The following is a 21,160-nucleotide window of genomic DNA, read 5'->3' on the forward strand; positions in this document are numbered from 1 at the left end:
CACAGTACCTCTTGTAAAAGAAATTTTCAGCCAAGTACCCCCTAACCAGTGCAAAGTACTTTTGGTTCAGAAAAAACATGAAATACAGCATTTTATCATTTGTGTTTGGCCTTTTAAACTTTAATTGTGTTTTGCACATCTCTACTAACCAGGACTCCATTGTTTGCGTTGTCAAGGCGACAGTGGGGTTCAATCCACGTCAAAATGTGGGATTTTTGGGCGGAATGAAATGGTTTAAACCAAAATGTAAATTCAATTTATGAATGAACACTTACATTTCCTGGACTATATTAAATATTTATACGATATTACATTTATTTTATTTTATTTAAGGATGCTTTAAAGAAAACATAAAAAAAAAAAAAATTTTTGAAAAACTTTCATGTACCCCCTGGAATGCCTTGAAGTACCCCCAGGGGTACGCATACCCCCATTTGAGAAACAGTGGTCTAGTGTATTGCTATTGGTACCACTGGCTGAGAGATGTTGGAAATGTTGTTTCACAGTGTATCATTCACAATTTTTATCATGTTATGGTGGGGAACGGGGCCCCTTGTACATTCTGGGCCCAGGGTTCTGTGCATTTTTAATACGGCCCTGCTAAAAATATGCACCATTTTTCTCCTTCAACAGCCTCTGTGATTAAAAAAAAAAAGAAAATAAAGCTTCTTTATTATTGTATTCTTAGTATTTTCCAATAGTTTGATCAGAAGATGGATCTAAATGTAGCTTTCAGTGTTGGAACCTGAAAACAGGAACAGTCGCCTGAAGCAGTATGATCACTAATGAATACATAGCAGCCTCGAGTTGTAAATCGGCCACCCTCAGACATCATTTAGCCATATTATCTCTTTTTATTACCATGTGAGACTCAAACAGAGAGATACAGAGGATACGTGCTGTTTCCAATATTGTCCCAGGTTGATAGAGTAATATGCTCAGCTGGATGTGTTTCTCTGTAAGAAGAGAATACCAGCATCTCTGAAAGGTGAACAGTCCCTCGTCTTCTTTCCCACTTTTGAAATGTGACAGATAACATCCTGCCCAGTTCAAAACCACAGAGACAAGTGTGTGTGTGTGTGTGTGTGTGTGTGTGTGTGTGTGTGTGTGTGTGTGTGTGTGTGTGTGTGTGTGTGTGTGTGTGTGTGTGTGTGTGTGTGTGTGTGTGAGTGGGCGTGGTTTGCGGATGCAGGCAGCAAGAAGCCTGATTTCAAAGTTTTTTGAGGAACTGGCATTTTATCCAAACTGGTGCTCTTTCTGATGTTCGGCTTCAAACGGCTCATTTCATCTTTTTCTTCCTCCTCCTGCCAAAATACCCCACACCACCGCCCACCAGCACGCTAGAAGAAGGAGGGAAAAAACTATTGTCATCTGAGCCTAGATTCATTTTAGATTAACTTTCACGTTTCTTTCTCTCTTTGCATTACCTTCAAAGGACCTCCATTATGTCGCCAGTGATAAGGGCGAGGTGGTGCTAGCGGATGTGGCCAAGAGGAAAGCTAATGAAATGGAAGCCGAGGCCATCGCAGGCAACGGTAGGAAAATAATCACATGTTCAACCAAAAATAAAAAAACACCAAATGCGACTCGTTATTTCTCTTCACATCTGAAATGGGGGGTTTGTACACGATAACCTCGGAAACTCACCCACTCTGACACACTTTTCTCACATCTAAGACCAGTTATTTTCCCAGGTTGTGACCCTCATTTAAAAGCACCAAGGTGGAATTAAATCTGATCATGTCTGATACAGAAATATCCAGCTAAAATATCATGTAATAGGTTGTCTTTTTATAAGGCTACACGCTTTTAAATTGAAGTATTAAGTGGAAAAAAGTGACACAAACCTTTAGATAATAAAAACAGCGACCAATTACAGTTTCAAACTACAGTTTGAAAAACTTTTGTAATATAAAATGTAAAAACAAACAGAAAAATAAAAGTTTCTCTGGGAGGAAACCCTGCCAAAGGCCAGTTTTTTTTGTCGTTCCCAGAATGTGCTGCTGCCCTTTGACAAACACTCCCAAAAGCACATACCAGAGGGGATCAAGCCGAGTTCCTGATTACACACACACACACATATTCGCAAACACACAAGTCCTCACAGATGCTTCAAGGGCCAACGGGTTAGCAGAAAACATTCAAATTTGTGAGGGAACTAGATGAACATGTCGGATGAGTCCTTCATTGGTGCTTAAAAGGCACCAGAAGGCTGTGCGAGCACATTTGTGTGTTCACAGACAACCAAATGAGGCAAGAGAGGTATTTAACTCCACTGTATAAGGTCAAACCCCCGAGGCTGAGTGTCTGTGTATGTGGCTGTGAATGAAAATGAGCATTTGTGTAACTGTGAGGCCTGTTTGCATGTATTTTTTCCTTTTTTTTTTTTCTCCTAATGTGATGCTCAGCACACGCGCTCTCCTCATAAGCTCCTTAATTATGCCCTGGATGATTTACCTCCATCACCTGCAGCATGTCCTATCCTTGGACAACAACGCTGCAGAGAAAGAGTAAGGAAGGGACAGATGAGAGACGGAGGAGGAAGGATGGCACCAGGAAGAATAAAACTGTAAGGAAGGAGAACAAAGAAATGTCCGTGTGACTTCTGCTCTGTATCAGAATCCAGGTCACAGTTTTCTTTACATTTATAAGTAGCATTATGATTAAATCATGTGACCTAAAATGGATCTGAGGTTACAAAAATACAATAAGTTGTAAAGTTTACGACTTTATCGTGCGGCTCAGAGCTCTTTATTAACACCTACCAAGCAGGAATCAGTGAAAACTTACTGCAGAGATGAAGGAGACAAATTGTTTTGCTTGTTTATCCTGGAAATGCCGTCACCACATGTCCTGTTTCGCTCTGCTGCCTCAAGAAAGTTCAGCTAAATGAGGAGCAAATTTTAAACAATGTGAACAAAAATGTAGCAGTGGTTGAACGAGTGGTGTAAAGAATGAAAAGAAAGGAAGTATAGGAGAAAGAAGAGGTGAGACATTTTAATTGTTTAAGTCAGGAGGACCCCTTCCACCCCCAGCAGCACTCTTTCATGATGCAGAACCCCACTGACCCGGAAAACTCTTCCAATCAGCCCAAAATAGACTGTTGTTTGTTTTTCCTGGGTTCTTATTTGTTGCTGGGAACGTCTTTTTGATAGAGCCGTGTCAAAGACCAATTTCTGTTTTTATTAGGAAGACATTAAGGTTCTTTATTCCAGCAACAGTTAGACTGTTTAATATTAATCTTTTATTTAATGTATTTATCTTTTTTAAATGAACTGTTGGAACAAACAGAATAAAGTATCTATCTATCTATCTATCTATCTATCCGTCCGTCCGTCCGTCCGTCCGTTGCTGTATGTCTATATGTCTAGCTAGCTCGACCGTAATGTCTTCTAAGACCGGGGAGGAGTCGATGGCTCTGCAAGAAGAAGTTAAAGTTTGCTACAGTTTTATTATGTTGCAGTCAGTTGAAGTTCATTTTAGGAATTAATAAACTCTATTGTGGTTAAAAGACAGATCAGTAAATGTAGAAAATAATATAATTATTTTTTACATATAACCCAGGCTTTACTAGTAAATAATGCTAAATTAGCCACAAAAACAAATTCTTTAGCCCTTTATCAGGAAAGTCACTATTTTTGATTACTTTGTTTTTTTTCATTTTCAGCATAAAACAAATTGTTTTTAGAACAACAGAATGGAGGTTTTTGTACACACCAGAAGGACAATTTTAGGTTAAAATTTCTAATTTCAAGGTATTTCATTGAGTGCCATATAACGGGTTTACCAGGCTGTAAGGCCCTTTTTTTTTTACACTACACTAAAAAAATCCTTAAACTTGTCCTGTATTTCCCCCCTGGGGATGAATAAAGTATTTATCTATCTCTATGTATGTTGAAATCGCGCTTTTTCAGGCTGCTGTTGAACCCTTGCAAACGAGATGCTTCACCTCTCTTCCACAAATAAACTCACGCAGTATTTGGAGATTTGACAAGATGCACATTTTCCTAATCAGCAGAAAACATTAGAGGTAGAAACACAAGATATTTCCAGCCAGCATTGATAACTGATGCCTTTCTTAAGTGTCTGTGTGTGCATAAGTGTGTGTACATGTGTGCACGTGCTTGTTGCCCACTTGTGTGTTAATGCAGACAGGTCAGGCAGTGCATATTAACAGCACATAAAAGGCAGGTCATTAATAATGAGTGACTCGCTTCAAGCAGAGGGCTCCAGTGAACAGGTGTCTCGCTTTACACACACACACACACACACACACACACATTCATCATTAGCAACATAACCTGTGGCGAGCTAAATGCCTAATATGCCTAAAGTGTCTTCGATGAAGATGAGCTTTACTGATGTGAAGATTTGAGTTTTGTGAGGTACAAACAAATCAAACAAACATGCTTATTAGATGTGTATACAACAAATAAATACGAGATAAAATACGAGAATAAATACCCAGAATTCACTGCACACCTGTATTTATTCCTTGCACGTTCGGCTTTTCTGCAAGTTGACAAAAATTCTGTTTATCCTTTTAAAGACCCACTGACAGCTTCAGTGGACCAAACATTCATATTTTCCCATCAACAGTGATGAACACAGGTCCTTACAATCCACTTCTGTAGCATTTTTCTTTCTCTGTTTTAGAAGTTAAAGACTTTTTTATGGTGATTTGACAGCGAGCACCTTTGGCTTTTGATTGACACGTACCTGCAGAGTGCAGCAGCCTCTGTGTATGTCCACAGGCTACAACAGTCAACGGGAGTGTCTACTGCAGGAAAGTTCATGCCCCTCTTCTTATGTTTACACTCCAAGTCTGCTGGAACTGTATGGGGTGAAAATAGCTTCTGATTGGTTACAAACGTGCATTACAAGCTTTAGTACTTTTGGGTATAATGTGCAACCTTACATATGCACATATTCCAAACTGCATAAACATATTTTTATGGCATCATTTTTATGTGCCAATAGCTTCCTGTGCAAACAGGTTGTTAAAAATGTGTGCACATACATGGCTTAAAGCTGGGGTAGGTAATGTTGTGGAGCTAGCAAGACCCTGTCTTGGCTCCTCCCCCTGCCTTGGCTCCTCCCCCTCTGATTCTGCTCCTTGCATGATCCAAGGCTTTTTTACTTGCAGCTTTTTCCACCAACGATTTTCTCTTTCTCGGCTGTTTAGCAGGAGGAGGCAAATAAACCGAGCCGGGAAATCCTTCCTGCATTTTCAAAATGTTTATATGCAGGGTGTGGCTATCAGGTATGCACTGCGGAAGGGGGAGGAGGGGAGCCGGGAGAAGAAGCTTACAAAATATAAAAGATGAACAACTTTAATTCGATCCAAACGTTTTGATTGGTCAGAGTTTTTACAGATTTACAGTAAACTGAGGGGTCTAACTATATTTCTTATTGTTCATGATTACAAAATTTAAAGACTGCTATCAGGACGAGGAACCACTTCACCCAGAGTAAAAAAAAATGTCTCTGAGCTAGATTACCAACTATAGCTTTAATGTGCACAGATCAGAGTGCACATGAGTCAGTTTTGAAACTCCTTGCATGCCCTCAGAGATCCTCATCGTTCTACAAACCAATGCTGCCTTTTAAGTGTTGGCAGAAAAGCTGGTCACTTGGCTTTCAAGCAGATTCTGCTGTCATTGTCTCCCTAGTTTGTAAAGATGCATTACTTAATTTTCTGACCTTAAAACTCATCTATCATGTGTGTTTCTAGAGCCACTGCTGCCCAGCAGCATCCTGAAGCAGAGAAACCGCAGATGGATGGATGGATGGATGGATGGATGGATGGATGGACAGATGGATGGACAGATGGCTGGATGGGTGGATGGATGGACAGATGGATAGATGGATGGACAGATGGCTGGATGGGTGGATGGATGGATGGACAGATGGCTGGATGGATGGATGGATGGACGTATGGATGGATGGACAGATGGATGGATGGATGGATGGATGGATGGACAGATGGGTGGATGGATGGATGGATGGATGATGGATGGACGTATGGATGGATGGATGGATGGACAGATGGATGGATGGATGGACGTATGGATGGATGGACAGATGGATGGACAGATGGATGGATGGACAGATGGATGGATGGATGGATGGATGATGGATGGATGGACAGATGGGTGGATGGACAGATGGATGGATGGATGGACAGATGGATGGATGGATGGACGTATGGATGGATGGACAGATGGATGGATGGATGGATGGATGGACGTATGGATGGATGGACAGATGGGTGGATGGATGGATGGATGGATGGATAGATGGATAAACAGATGGTTGGATGGATAGATGATGGATGGATGATGGATGAATGGATAATTTTTTTCGTTGATGCCACACAGAAACCGCGCCCTTTCAGCTCCTTTAACCGATCGCACCTGTTGACTGAACGTATTGTGTCTACAGGTACACAGTCACCTCTAACAGAAGCTCTGGTTAATTATTTACCACTTTTACAGGATTTTACCTGGATGAGTATATTCAGGTGTGGTGGAGAAAGTCCATGCAAAGTCTAATGAGTTAAACACACCAGTTTAAATGTTTTAAAATGTTGTAAATGTAGAATATTGTATTTCTGACGTATTATGGAATGACGAGAGAAAAACAGTTTTCTATCAAATATTTTGGAGCTTTTTGTCCAGGTGTGTTTAGATGTTGATGAGCCAAGAATCACTGAAACGTTCTGTCAGCAGTGACTGATGCAGCTTCATCGGGTGGAGTAGAAGATATTTTTCTTTCCTACCGTCAAATAAATGAAATAAAAATTAAATAAAGTTATCTCAATTGTGCCCGACAAAACCGTCAATGAGGATTATCAATGTAATTTTCTGGAATAATGTACGTTAATAAGCATTGCAGTGAATGTTATCTCACCTTGTCCAGTTATAGATTAACATCCAGTCACTGTTTTATTGGTTTGCATGCAAGTTTAAACCTGAGGCGGTTTTGTTCCTCATCAACTCGACTGGATGGACGGAAAACAAAGTGGCTACTTTCCACCCCCCCCATACAGCGGGATCTAACACACAACCATCCTGTTATTTAATTTAACTTAAAACATAAAACTAGTAGCTGATTTACATTTAAAAGAGGAAACAGAAGGAAGAAACATGTCTTTTGCTGTTTTTTGGACGATTTGTCAAGTGTTTTCCCAAAGAAAAAAAAAAAGACTCCATACCAAATTGAGTGGTTGTTTAAGGTGAATGTCAGCGTTAGACTTGGAATCAGATCGGACGAGGACAACGCATGTTTCCATGCACCTCTTCTCAGATGTATGTGTATCCATTGTAAATCCAGATGAACAGAGATGCTGCTGTCGCTTGTACACACATAAACGCACAATAGAAAACACAGATCTCAGCTTAGAAATGGTTCCTTTCATAACAGCGTTAGAAATCGCTTATAGCTGTCTGGCTGACAAGTGTGCTGATTTGGATTGATACGGCGCTGTGAGAGGCAGAGCTGCGAACAAGTGCGAGGGAAGGCCTCTTTCTCTTCCCTTCTATCTGTTTTCTTTCGAGTGCCAAAAGGAGAAGCCAACTTGGTTCGCTGATGGTTGTGTCTCCCCCTCACAAAGGCTGATGTGACTGCAGGGCCTTTCAACGGGCAGAGACGAGAGCTTTATCTGAAGATTCACTTCTCCACCTCCTCCCTGCCTTTCTATCTCTTCTTTGTCGTTCTGGTGAAAGCCTGTTAGCTCCGGTGTGCGTTGAAGGAAAGCGCCGTTTGTTTCTGCTCCCTTCTCCGCTCTCCTTGGCGGTTTTGTTCACACATCCTCCATTACTGTTTGACTTCTTCTCTCAGTTTTTCTTAGTGTTTACTTGCACTCACATGCTTGGATCGTTAATACGAACCTTATATAAGGGGACATTTTAAAGCTTAGAAGCATAAAAATGTTCAAAAATGGCCTTCAAAGCTAAATTTCTGATCTAAAACTAACTTTATATGTGAGAGTTTGACTCTGTAGAAGTTATTTATCTCATATCGTTCTGTGTTTTCATGTTTGTGTTTCAGAGGAGCTTCTGAGAGGCGGGAACGGTGTGTGTGGTTCCCGCTGCAGTGACCGACAAGCCGAGGGTACAACTGGCCGCTCGCGCTCAGACAGCCTCACAACACGGTGAGTTACACGTCTGTCTTATCTCTTTCTGCTTTGTTACTTTATTTACTCAATTACTCCAAGTTTGGAGACAAGTTGGTGAAGTTGCAGTGGGGTGCAAAAGTTTGGGCACCCCGAGTTTGATCCACGTTGCCAGATATTGGTTTTCATTGGTTTTGTTTACTGTTTTTATTCATTTTGTTTTTATTGTTTTAATTTCTTCTTTGTATGATCAGTTGTTTTATTGTGTTATGTATCTCGCTTTTTAACTGTTTTATTCTAATGTTGTTTTGGCTGATTGTGTACAGAACTTTGTTCCAACTCTGTTTGTTTTAAATTGCTTTATAAATAAAGTTGAGTTAAATTGAGATAACTTGCTTTGCAGCTACAGCAGTTTATTATTTTTGTTTTTTCTGTAATTTCAGAGAAGAATTAGCATGAAAAAGTTTGGTCTCAGACTTAAAATCGCATCTTGATGGATTGTTTGTCGTTATGGTTGGTAAAGGTTTTAATGTAACGAAGAACCTGATCAGATAAAACATTATACCCTAATGCAGGGTTCTTCATCTCTGACCTGCAGCCTTGAAATGTTTTCCTGTACCAGCATGCCAGATTTTAAATTCAACGGATCTCCTCGACATTTCAACTTCAATTTCTGCACAAGTCTGTTAATGACCCTTTAATTTAAACCGCGTTTAAATGATCGTTGATCAGCATCATTGAGGATGTTCTGCTGAACACAGTCCTTCCAGTTGTCATAACACTGCTTAACCCAGTTTCTGCAACGCCTTAAATGTTTTCACTGCTTGACACCAACAATTTGACCCTTTTTAGACAGACGAACATCTTTTCCCACAACCACAGGATCCGTCTTTCCACCTGGTTGTTTGAGAAATGAGAAGCTGCTCATTGCATCAGTTGGGGCTAAATAACTTCTTCCTAGCTAATACAGGTGTGGGTAACTCTGGTCCTAGATGGCCACAGACCTGTGAGTTTCCCTGCTGCAACACACCTCATACACATCAGACTTAATTAGCAGATTGTTGCACTAATCTGCTAATTGGCCATTGACTAGAGTTGGGTGTGTTGCAGCAGGGAAACTCCTAAAACTTGCAGGTCTGCGGCCCTCGAGGACCGGCGTTGCCCACCCCAGAGCTAAAAGACAAGCAGCCATGCAGTAATCATCCAAAAGGAGGCTTGTGGTAGTCTGACAGGTGCTTACAGTGTGGAGAACCTGGGTTTGAGTCCACTACGGTCTTCCCGACTGCTCCCCGTGAGCTGCAACATGGCAGCTCACTGCTCTCCATTTCATCTTGAAATGAGTTAAATGCAGAGCATTTCAGGATTTATTAAAGTAAAAATTATTTGTTATTATTATTGTTAAAATCACTTTGCATCACCCCGCGACCCTATATTGGATTATGCGGTTTGGAAAATGAATGAATGACTTTGCATCACGGCAATCGTTTTTTTTTCCTCAATGACCAACAGAAAATCCTACATACTGTCTTATAATCACCATCACATTATTTCCACACACCCTTGTTCTGTCTCCACACCAGCACAAACATTCCTTCCACCAACAGCAAAGGAAAAACAAATGAGAAAAAAAAGGTAGAACAAACTAAATAAATAAATATAAAAGAAAATTACAGACACTCAAAGAAGATAAAAAATGCTATAGCACCTCAGGGGTACACAGGCATTAAAATAATGCTCCACTAATAATTAATGTGTTCAGATATTTCAGTCCATGCTACCCATTCAGGCCGTTGGAGCTCCATCCTCTCCTTTGTACTGCAAAAGGTTCCTTATTTTATAACAAATTAATGTTTTCAACCAAAAGCTTATTAAATTAAATGGAGGATTCTTTATGGGAAATAAGAATAATTTTTCTTCTTCAAACACAAAAATAATGTCCAATGGCAAAAAAGTGAATGACAATGAGTTAGTGGAGGTCTGCAGTACGTCCAGTTACTTTATCAAGTATGATTATGAAGTTAGTAGACATTGGACCCATGTCTACTAGAGAGCAGTTGGCTGCAATATGTTGGCGCCTGCGGGGCAGTTGGAGGGTAAAAAGGGCCTTGCTCAGGGGCCCACAGTAAGACGAATCAATATTATCATCAACCAAATATCAGATACCAAACAGCACTAGTTACCAAAAGGATTAAATGGAATGTCTTCAAAAAGATCAGCCCAAATTGTCTTTTCAGTGTTCGGTGTGCCGAGTATCTAATGAAGAAGAGTTCATCTCAACGCACCAAAGAGCAGCATCAGAAGCAGCTTCAGGTCAAAATATAGAGATGAAGTCTGAAAAACATTTCATATTTAATAACAATAATAATAAACAACAGAATTTAATAAAAGGAGCACTTCTCCATCTGTTAAGCATGGAGGTGGAAGTGTCATGGTTTGGTTTTGTGTTACATCCAGATGAAGACGCTGAAGATGAGGAAAAAAATCCAAAAGACCTTTTAAGTTTAACACCCTAAAACTCAAAGTTCATACAGCTGAAAGCATCTCCAAGCCTTTTTTATTGATTCACTGTAAAATATAGGATTAGAAAAGTAATCTGTCCTCTAATTATTGGAGAAATATCTATCTCTCCATACATTTTCTATACTTAGTCCAGTTCAGGGTCACGAGGAAGCTGGAGCCTAGCCCAGTAACTAGCAGGCCAGTGTGAGGTGCACCATGGACAGGTAAACCAGTCCATCGTAGGGCCTTGTAGATACGTCATTCCCAATTTAGTTCAACTTTATTTATTCTTCCACCTCCACAGATAAACGATTCAGCTCCATATGAGGTGGGTTCAGCTGCGTTTTCACCCTTGATGATGTACAAAAACAATTCGTTCGTTCAGTAAACACAGAGTTATCTGAGTGCTGTAGAGCTTCCCATTTTCTAATAATTTCCTTTTCCCACATCATTATAATAAAACTATTGATTTAAGGCAAACAAAGCATTTAGTTCCACCTCATATAAATAAGGCCTCCAGACACATCAGTGTGCGGAGGCTTTTGCCGCCACTTCTCTGGTTACGAATCATACGAGGGCGTCTGTGGCCGAGTGACCGAGCCGAGTCGCTTCCCTGCGACATTTCAAATGTCAAAACCACATCAGTTCCGGGTCTTACGCTTCCAGTGATCCCAGCGTTGGGACCTGGAGCCAGATTTAAAGTGCCACCGGGGTCCACTTTCAGCTGCAGCGTTCAGCCTCCAGAGCTCCGACCAAACTGACTGTTTCAGAGCGATTGTTCAACACAATCGTCGACGTGAATGACGTGTTGAAACAGTGTGCCTAAAGACACACTGAAAGCATCCCTCCATGTCTTTCTCTCACGCACACACAAACAGAGACGTACAAATATAGCCATCCATGTCTCTATTGTGGGATGGAGAGGGTTGGGGGGGGGGGGGGGGGGGGTTTGATGGAGAGACATTCCTTGTCATAGCCCAACTAACATATTGGAGTATTTATATGGGATTTGTGTGCATTAGATAAAAAGGCGCTCTTGTTCTTTTCATCCTCACAGGCTTTTCATGGCTGTTTGACTGTAACACTGATGACTCTCTGCATCCCTCCACCTCCAACCCCTCAACTCTGCGTTTCTCTAAGCCCCCTCCATCCATCCCAAATCCCTTTCTATCGGCCAATTTAAACAAGCTAGGTCCAGAGAGAGAGGGGGGAGGAGGAGGAGGGAGGGGGTGCGAGACAGAGAGATGCTGTGTCCTAAGCTCTTTTTAAAAACAGTAAAAGGAATGAGAAGAGAGGGAAAAGAAGGAGTAGTAAAGAGGGTTAGGGCGATTTGGCAGCCAAAAGCCTGGTCCTGCTACCCCAGGTCTTCCTCTGCACCGCTGACACAAGCTAAGAAAGCAAACCTCCCCAAAGATAACAGCCACAGAAGAAGAGACAAAGCCTCTGCTTTTTGATTTCACAATTCAACCCCCCCTCCTCCTTTAGAATAATTTTTATATTGAGCCCCCCCTCCTCCCCTTCCTCCCCTTTTGTAATCTGGTCTCCAATGAAGTTTCATTGTTTCTCATGTGAAGCCAGTGGCAGCTTAGCTGAGATGGAGTAGGGGAGGCTTTATAGCGCGGGCGTTCTCCCGTTTGGCTCGCTGAGAAAAGAGCAGAGAGAGGGAGGCGAGCACAATGGCAGTTTGGGGGCTCCTCGCAGATTCCTGCATTCTCAAATCCGAATCTGCTCATGGAGTCGTGAGAGACAACGAGACGCAAATCTGGGAAGCATCCCAACCTTCTTTTGGTGGCTGCTGGCCTCTCTTGCACACCGCGTACCCCTCTGTTGGTGTGAGGAGAACGGAGGCGAGTTTTGTTTCTCGTTAGTGGTGGCCAAAGTTAAAGTGATGCCCTGTAAGCAACAAGAAGCTTGTTTTCATGAGTTTGTTGTAGATTCACACGCACAGGAAAAGCTGTGAAGACAGATAAGCAAACAAAATCAGACAATGTGAGGAGGATGATAGATTATGATTTACAACAAAGAAAACTAATAAAATTATTTCTGAGTATCTTTAACATCTGCATCTCGACTCCAGCGCTTCTAAAGCTGCACATCTCCATCCCGTTATGAGAATTTAGAGTTATTCTGTGGGAACTTGGTATTTTACCTACTTTTTGCCTTTAAATTAACTATAATTTACATTCTGTATTGTGAGAGCTTCCTGTAACTAAATGTTTTTTTGTCTGTCCAAAACTGGTCTGTCTTGTAAATAAAGGATAAATAAACATGACATATTACATGCATACAGTTCTGAGACATTTTGCATCACTTTCTGGTAAAAACTTTGCTTAAAATGCTGTTGAATATAATCTGAAACTTGTTTTCTGCCCCTTTAAATAAAAACCAGAAAGCAGAAGATTACACTGTAATAATAATCCCAATCTATCACATGGTAAGAAGTGGTAAATATCCACAAAAAACTATTAAATTTCATTAAAGGCACAAATAAAAACCAGATTTTTTATTTAAAAATGAACTTTTATAAGCATTTTTCAGGGGTCAGGCCTTAAAGGTTTATATTATTACAGTTTTGGGAATTTTTCCCACCTTAGATATCATCAGATCAACTCTAAAAGTCGTGAACAGACTTTTATGCTCATGGATATAAACTGTTTTATATGTAACCAGTTAAAATTATATCAGCTAAGATTTATTTCCCAGCTGCTTCCTTCTAACTGTCATTTTTAAACTCTTTCATTTGTTTTAGTCAGACTCAGAGATTATCTTGTTGATATCTAAAACTGGAAACATCTAAATGGTTTCCAGTCACCTAAACATCTGTGGTTTATGCCAGTTTGGACGTTACCACGAATAAACTGCATAATCAGTCTGCAAACGCCTGGAAACACTCGTCAACTTCATATCTCGTTATGCTGCAAGCGGTGACGCAGTTTGTTGATTTTATCAAGTGAGCACTGATTGACATCTACCTTAACGTTGACTCAGAACTTTGTTATGTTTCTGGATGAAAAGTGCTACACAAATAGTTTGATTTGATTTGATTAAACCAGGGGTGGGGAACATGGTGCATCCTGCAGGTTTTCCATGCACCCCTTATCCAACACACCTGATTCAGATCAAATGGATCCAACATCTTATCAAGATCTGCTCATCGATTCATTCAATACGTGAAAATGGAAATAGGGGATTAGAAGTAATTATTAAAAATAATTATAATATTTATTGATAAGGTAAATAATTAATTAAATTATTAAATAATAAATAATATTAGAAATCATAGTGAATAGGGAAATAGGGGATTAGAAGTCATTATTAAAAATAATAATAATGATTAATAAATAATAAAGTAAATAAAATAATTTATAATAATTAATAAACAATATTAAATAGAAATACAAGTGAATAGGGAAATTCAATATTGCATTTTCCTTTGGGGATTAATAAAGTATTTTTCATTTCATTCATTTGAATCGGTTGTGTTGGAACAGGGAGATGTCAAAAACTTTCAGGACTAGAGCCAAGATTCCCCACCGCTTCATTAAACTGTGTGTTTCCAGGTGTGATCACCTGACTTATCCCTTTTTTTATACTTGTTTTGGATCCAAGTCTTTTAAGTTTTCTCAAAACGTGTTCTTGGAAATAAAACCTTTAAAAAGGTTTTAATTCATGTGTTGGATGTAGAAACCAGACGGACCGTAGTGGAATGTTAAACATTGTGTGAAGAGTTGGATCTTTTCGTCAGCTTTATGTGACGGGCTGCTGCTTATTCCACATGACGGAGGTCCTTCTCACAATGCTTTTACTCACTTTTCTTTGTGTTCTTCAGGTCTGATGGAAGAGCCAATCAGAGGAGACCACAGGCCGAGCCCATACCTGTGACCATCAGTCCAGATCTGCTCAGGACACTGACACAAACAGGTGAGAGAAAACGTTAAAGACTTGTTCTCCATAGGTCAAAGATTTAGCAGAATATAACAGACCAGCAGTCCACCATTATTCTGCTTAAATATGACACATAAAACTTCAGTTGTTTCTCATATTTTCTCTTTCTTTTTATCTTTGCTTGTCAGATTATTCACTTCTTTCCTCATTTCTTCTCCAAAACATTACTCAGAAGGCGCCAGCCGATTGGATAAATCAGCGTCTTATAGCGAAATCACAGCTATGAATGATCAGCGTGTCGTTTAACGCTCTGCTCAGCAGCAATTCTCAGGCGACATTTTTCTGTTTTACTCTCTGAACGTAGCCTGAGTGCTTCCTCCGCCTCAGATGTCTGAGATGACCAACTGGTCATTTAGGAAAAACTTTCCATTAAATAAAAACGTCGCCTCTTCTTCTTCTCTGCTCCCTCCTCTCCTCTTTGCCGCTCTTTCCGTTGTGATTATTCCATTTTTCATGTGATTAACAATTGTCTCGACGCCAAATCGCACTGTCATTTAATAATCCGGACTGTAGGCTATTGAGAGGAATTTGCATCAGCGTCTTAAATATCTGTTTAAGGCACGCCGGGGTTTTAATGTCAATCATAACCTTATTAACGCAGAGCTCCGAGCCAGAGAGATCGCTGAGTGACAACAGTTTATATTTGTTAAAAACCCAGAAAGGGCAATGTGTCCGACCTACTGAGTGAGCATATAACCTGCTCAGGCATTCAGCTGTCTGGGCGTTTGTGTGCTGTAGGGCTGTGCTGTGTGATTGTGCATGTCTAATGTTCGGATTTTGAAGTGTCACAGCTGGTTAACATGAGCATCACTCTGTGGTTTTGTTTCGTTTAGCAGGAAGCCGCGGCGGTGACGCAGACAGAAGGAGTGTAAGTTCATTATTCTGTCGATCGGATGGAAAAGTTTAACAGATCGTAGCAGGAAAAAATGTCCATGAATTAATGTAGATGCTGTACAGTTAATCAAAGTCCTGGAAAAAGTAGAAAAACTCAAATCTGAGACAAAAGTAACGGCTAATAATGACTTTCAAGGCACTATAATGTGCTTATATGTAAATACCGACTTTCAAATGCAGGCTTTGGTTGTTTATTTTTATGTTATACATCATAAACAGCTTCTCTGCTATAAAGCCCAAGTTTGATGATGTTCATACAAAGTTCTTTAAATATCTTTTAATTAACAAGCTTTACAGGAAACATAATACTAAGAATGATTAAATGTTGTAATAATGATGTTAAATAAATAAATTTAACTATCAACTCTGGTAAATGTTCAGGCACAGTAGTTGTTTGAGTTGCACCAATGTTAACCGCTGGAACTATGGAAGTCGTCACTAAGTATGTTCTGCCGTTTATTGTGCAAATAAATCTGTTTTAAACTTTATTAGGTAACACAAACGTAAATAGTATGCAGATTATATGTAACACAACATATAATTTCTTCTACTCTGAATTAGATGCAAGTATCATACTACATGTACGTTCAGAAAGACCAAGTAAAGGGTCTGGACTGCAACGGGTTAGGTTAGCACCTGCAGGTTCACACTGCTTTAATACGTTGTAGACTTTGTTTCATCTTGCTAAAATAAGCAAGATCTTCCCTAAAAGTTGTCTGCGCATGTTTATCAAAAATGTTTAGAATTGTTACAAAAATGATCTATCTATCCATGTATCTATCTATGTATGAATGGAATATATACACACACACACACACACACACACACACACACACATATATATATATATATATATATATATATATATATATATATATATATATATATATATATATATATATATATATATATATGTATATATATATATGTATATATATGTATATATATTATGTATATATATGTATATATATGTATATATATATATATATATATATGTATATATATGTATATATATATATATATATATATATATATATATGTATATATATGTATATATATATATATATATATATATATATATATATATATGTATATATATGTATATATATATATATATATATGTATATATATGTATATATATATATATATATATGTATATATAGGTATATATATATATATATATGTATTATATATATGTATATATTATATATATATATATATATATGTGTATATGTATATATATATATATATATGTATGTATGTATGTATGTATGTGTAAATATATTTCACCTTTAGATGTTTCACCACATCAAAGTCCAGTAAATTAATCTTTTTACAGATTTCAGATGACTTTGTGTTGTTTTATGTTGTATTTTTGTTCATAAAATGCAATGTTTCTGTTTGTTTACTTTCAGGATGAGAAGAATCTTGGGATGCTGCATGTGGTTCATTTAGGAACGGTTTGAGGTTGGACCTGATTGATCCAACGGGAGACCAGATCCATGGAAGACTTAACTAATGAGAAGCTCATTTAGAGATATATTTTATCTGCAGATTGCTTACTTACCTGAATTGTTATCTGTGAATAATCCAGAAACCTTCACATGTAAAGGTGTAAATAGAAACCAAAGCTTGTGATTTTTAGACTTTTCACCGTGTATCTTTGAAATTCACTGCACGTGAAATCAGGTTATTTTCTGTTTTAGTGAAATGAGCCTTAAAAAGAAGCCGTTGCAGCAGTTTCTGCTATTAAAAACATGACAGAGAACGTTTTAAACCTGCCATTAATCAGCCTGAAAAAAATAAAGACCATACTGATATGGGATGTTGCAGGCTTCTTGTGCACGTGTGTGCGCTGTGCAGATGTGTGTGTTGGCTGAGATTACAGGCCAGAGTTTTTATTCATGAACAGGAGCCAACCAGCGACTTTAAAGCATCGCGCGGAGCCCCTTTCCTGAACAGCAGCCATAGCCGTGTCAGAGCTGTCGACGCGCTGCGCTCACCAACTAATCTGACAGCGCCGCACGAGTCCTAATCCCTCACTGTATCGTAATCTATTTACTTTGCATTCTAAGAGGATTTCCACCAAAAAATATACAAGAAGCGACGTTGGAAATGGACAGAAGATCAGCGAGGATGCTTTTCTGCTCCTTTTTTTGTTGTTGTTTGTTAGCTTTAAAAAAAAAAATCATTGTATGTTTTTTTGGGCAGTCAATCCCCTGCGAGAGGGATGGGTGAAAGGAATTACATTTCTGACTGATACTAATACTTCTCTTATGTAAACATCAGAATGTTACATTTCCCCTCTGATGATACAGTCACACTGCAGCGGCAGCTCCAGATAAGTGGCATCTGTCGTTGCCTTTAGTGCATCTCTTGACACGTTCATAATTTACAAACCAAGACTGCATTATCTCCTGATTGTTTGACTTGACAGCTTGAAGAAAAAAGCTGAAAAATTGTCTAAAAAGGCGAGTATGGGGTTCCACCCATCTCCCAGTGCCCCCCCGACACGGCCGCCTTTTTCACTTGAAAATGAAATTTCAATAAAACACAAAACAAAGTATGAGACCAAACGCTCTCTTCAGTTACCCTTTAAGCAATTATGTCGGCTTTGTGAAATCACAAATGCTTGATTTAAAACATGTCTGGCAGCTTTGTTGTATAACACCGCCTCAAATCTTCACTATCCGAGATGACTTGCAGAGATAGGCTTATTAGTGGTATTAGCATACAGCGCTGGTGCTGAAGCTGGGAAACGGCCTTGTTAACGTTTTGGAAATTAATCAAGCCTCCAGCAATCGCTGTTTTGTTCTCCACTCGGTGCAACAGCTGTGGCAGAGTTTCTGCAGAGGCCTTATCACATCTAATGATGGCCCTGATTGGACTGATACCATCTCTCCCAGAGGGGTTGGGGGGAGGGGGGGTTGGCTGGTTTGATTTATAGATTTGTTTCTGATCTGCACAAGTCAAATCCCTAAAATATCATAGAGAAATTTAAGACATTTACCGAGTAACTGGGAGTTTTCAGAGCAGACATGTTGGAGTTTCTCAGTTCTCCAGTCAGTAAATGAGCTGAACTTTGCATCACAGTTACGTTGTTTTATCAGGAAAATACACACAGTGTTCATCGCCTCCACCCAACTGAGGTTTGATGAGGAGTTTGCAAAGATTAAATGAAGCGCTTCTAAACTTGGCAGATTTTCTACGGTATTGTTTACAAGGGTTGTGACAATATGCTTTTGTCCCGATTCGATTCCAATTTTTTTGGGTGCCAATTCAATTTAAATTGCGATTCTCACATTTCTTCGATATCGCTGATTTTTGTAGGTTAAAAAACAAAATAAATGTGTAAAACTTTTTTTCTTTGCACGTCATTTTTCTTGATTTCAGTTAGGAAGAAACAACACCGTAACCAGACCATCATTCTGCTGCTATAATGCCCAAGAAGACAAGTAAAAAGATCAATAAACAAAAAAATATATATATATATATATTATTTTGGATTATTTTTGTTTATTTGAAAAAAAATTAACAAAAAATCTATTTTTTAACAAAAGAAAAATCTATTATAAAATTGTGAAGCAAAAAAATCACAATATTTGATTTTTTTCTATTCAATTTTTCTTGTCGGGATTTTTTTGTTTCACAATTTTTTTAAATAGATTTAAAATCAATTTTTTTTAACAAAAAAATTGATTTTAAAATTGTGAAGTAAAAAAAAAAAAATCCCGATTTTAGATTTTTTAATTAGATTTTTCCACCCCTATTGTTTACATAACAACGCTGAGACAGTACAACAGAAAAGTTTCATTTGCCTCTCGTTTCCAAGGCGGATAAAACCATTTGGTGGATAAAACCGCGAAGCTTTGACAACGGAGAGGAATTTTCTTTCAACATGTCAAGTCCTGTTTGTCTGGAATCAGAACTTTTGGACAATTACGACATTGTTCACATCATCTCGCGCTCAGACCGTTTAACAGCAACGGCGAACCTCCAGTGTTACGTTTGTGCAGCTGAATCTTTTTAAATCATTTGGTCCGTTGAAGCAAAAACCTGGAAGAACATTGATGCCGTCAGACAACTAGCAGTCAGCATGCTACACTCGTGTTGTGTTTACAAGGGTGCGGCGCACACCTGGGTGTGTGGTTTAGGTTTTACTGCCCACTAGAAGGCCTGGCATGTTGCTTCTGGTCTTATTTGCATTTTTCCCTGCAGGGATACTGTTTTTTCTTCAAATACGCAAAGAAAAAACTTTCACATTTTGCACGGAAATGTTGTCGTCGTCTCTAACGGTGGCTAATTTAGCCTCTGTCTTTCATCCTGCCTGTACTCTGAGCTCCCTCCAAACAGTAAAAGTCTGTCTTCACTCTTGTCATCTCTCTTTCCTTTGTCTCTCTTTCTTCTCTTCTTTTCCTCCGATAATGTCCTCTTGCATTTCTTCGCTGAATCAGCGATGGAGTGTGTTGCAAAACGCTCGTGTGTTTCTATACACCTGCTAGCATGTGACGCCGTACGTAAAGTAAAAGTCACTTGTAATAACGTCACACAGCACCCTTTGCGTAAAAGTTGGAATTCCGGTTTATAAACTTCAAGGCGACAAACTGGAATTCGTGATGATAAATGTCATCAAACGAGTTTGAAATGAGATGTTTTAAGGTTGTAAGGTTACATAATGCGTCTTTAAATCAACAAAACACAAAATGAGCCTTCTCTGGAGAACTGGAAGAAAAAGATTTTTCTTCTTGCTTTACCTGAACATGTGAACACCTGTCTTCACGATTATCGGTCTCTAAATGACATTTTGACTCTCTTTACTGTATTGTTGCAGGTTTGTGCGCACATAAGAACCAGAGCAAAGGCACCAGCCAACATAAAGCTTTAGGGACGAATAATATGCACATTTGTGTTTCTCTGTCATGTTTCAAACACGGTACAAGAAAGACCAAGTTTACCAGAATTAGACAAGCTGCTCCAGTACCACTACTCCACTGGACGGTAAAAACCCGCTGGGTTCTTTTGGGAATCCTGTGTTGGAAACTGCTGCTTTAACTAACTTTGCTTTTTTTTTTTTTAATCTGCAAGGAGTTCATCTTCTTTCCTTACAGAGGCAAACATGACTATCTCTCACCTTTCCAAGGTTAAAGGTCACAAATAGGGTCTGATTTTAGATCATTTCGCGTAAGAAGAGAAATTTGTCAATGAGGAGCAATCTAAATGAAAAGGGAAATGTAACCAACGTGTCAGACAGCAATCAGTTGTAAAACGGAGACGACGATCTGAGTGGGGGAAATGCTGAAGCCTGCAGGCCTCCGTTAAGCTCTCCTGGGTCTGGAGGGGGCTGCAGGGTGAAGACAAGTTGGGACGATGGTCTGCCACATCCTTTGCAGATGAGATAATACACCTGAAATACCTTCCTAATCCATCCCTCTTCTCTGTGTGACGCGACTGATCTGCAAGGAGGGAAAGAGGAAGCGAAGATGTCGCCAAAACGTGTTAACAGTCGTCTGAAGTCAGAAATGAGTCTTCCTCTCTGCAGAAGCTAAAGAGCTGCCAAGTCTCATTTTATTTCATCGGCTGCTTCAAAGAAGGGAGGAAACAGAAAGCGACACTGACCTCAGAAAGCCTCAAATTGTTTAGTTATTGGCATTCAAGCATCTTAGTGGAGAGTGGACGTCCTCATGTAGGAGTTGTTAGCCACTACTA

At 39.2% G+C, this 21,160-nt stretch overlaps 1 protein-coding gene across 1 annotated transcript in view; it reads left to right on the plus strand.

Annotated features, from left to right (window-relative positions):
• wdpcp (WD repeat containing planar cell polarity effector) overlaps positions 1 to 21,160 on the plus strand; it is a gene marked incomplete at its 3' end in the record, with an annotated part of 91,904 nt that overhangs the window by 69,704 nt on the left and 1,040 nt on the right. The window contains exons 13-15 of the mRNA XM_079248841.1: positions 1,436 to 1,535; positions 8,053 to 8,155; positions 14,445 to 14,536. Of these exons, the coding sequence (XP_079104967.1) occupies positions 1,436 to 1,535; positions 8,053 to 8,155; positions 14,445 to 14,536 (295 nt within the window). The remainder of the gene's footprint in view (positions 1 to 1,435; positions 1,536 to 8,052; positions 8,156 to 14,444; positions 14,537 to 21,160) is intronic.

This window comes from Telmatherina bonti (assembly GCF_933228915.1).
Source record: "Telmatherina bonti genome assembly, chromosome: 11".
Taxonomy (NCBI): Eukaryota; Metazoa; Chordata; class Actinopteri; order Atheriniformes; family Telmatherinidae; genus Telmatherina; species Telmatherina bonti.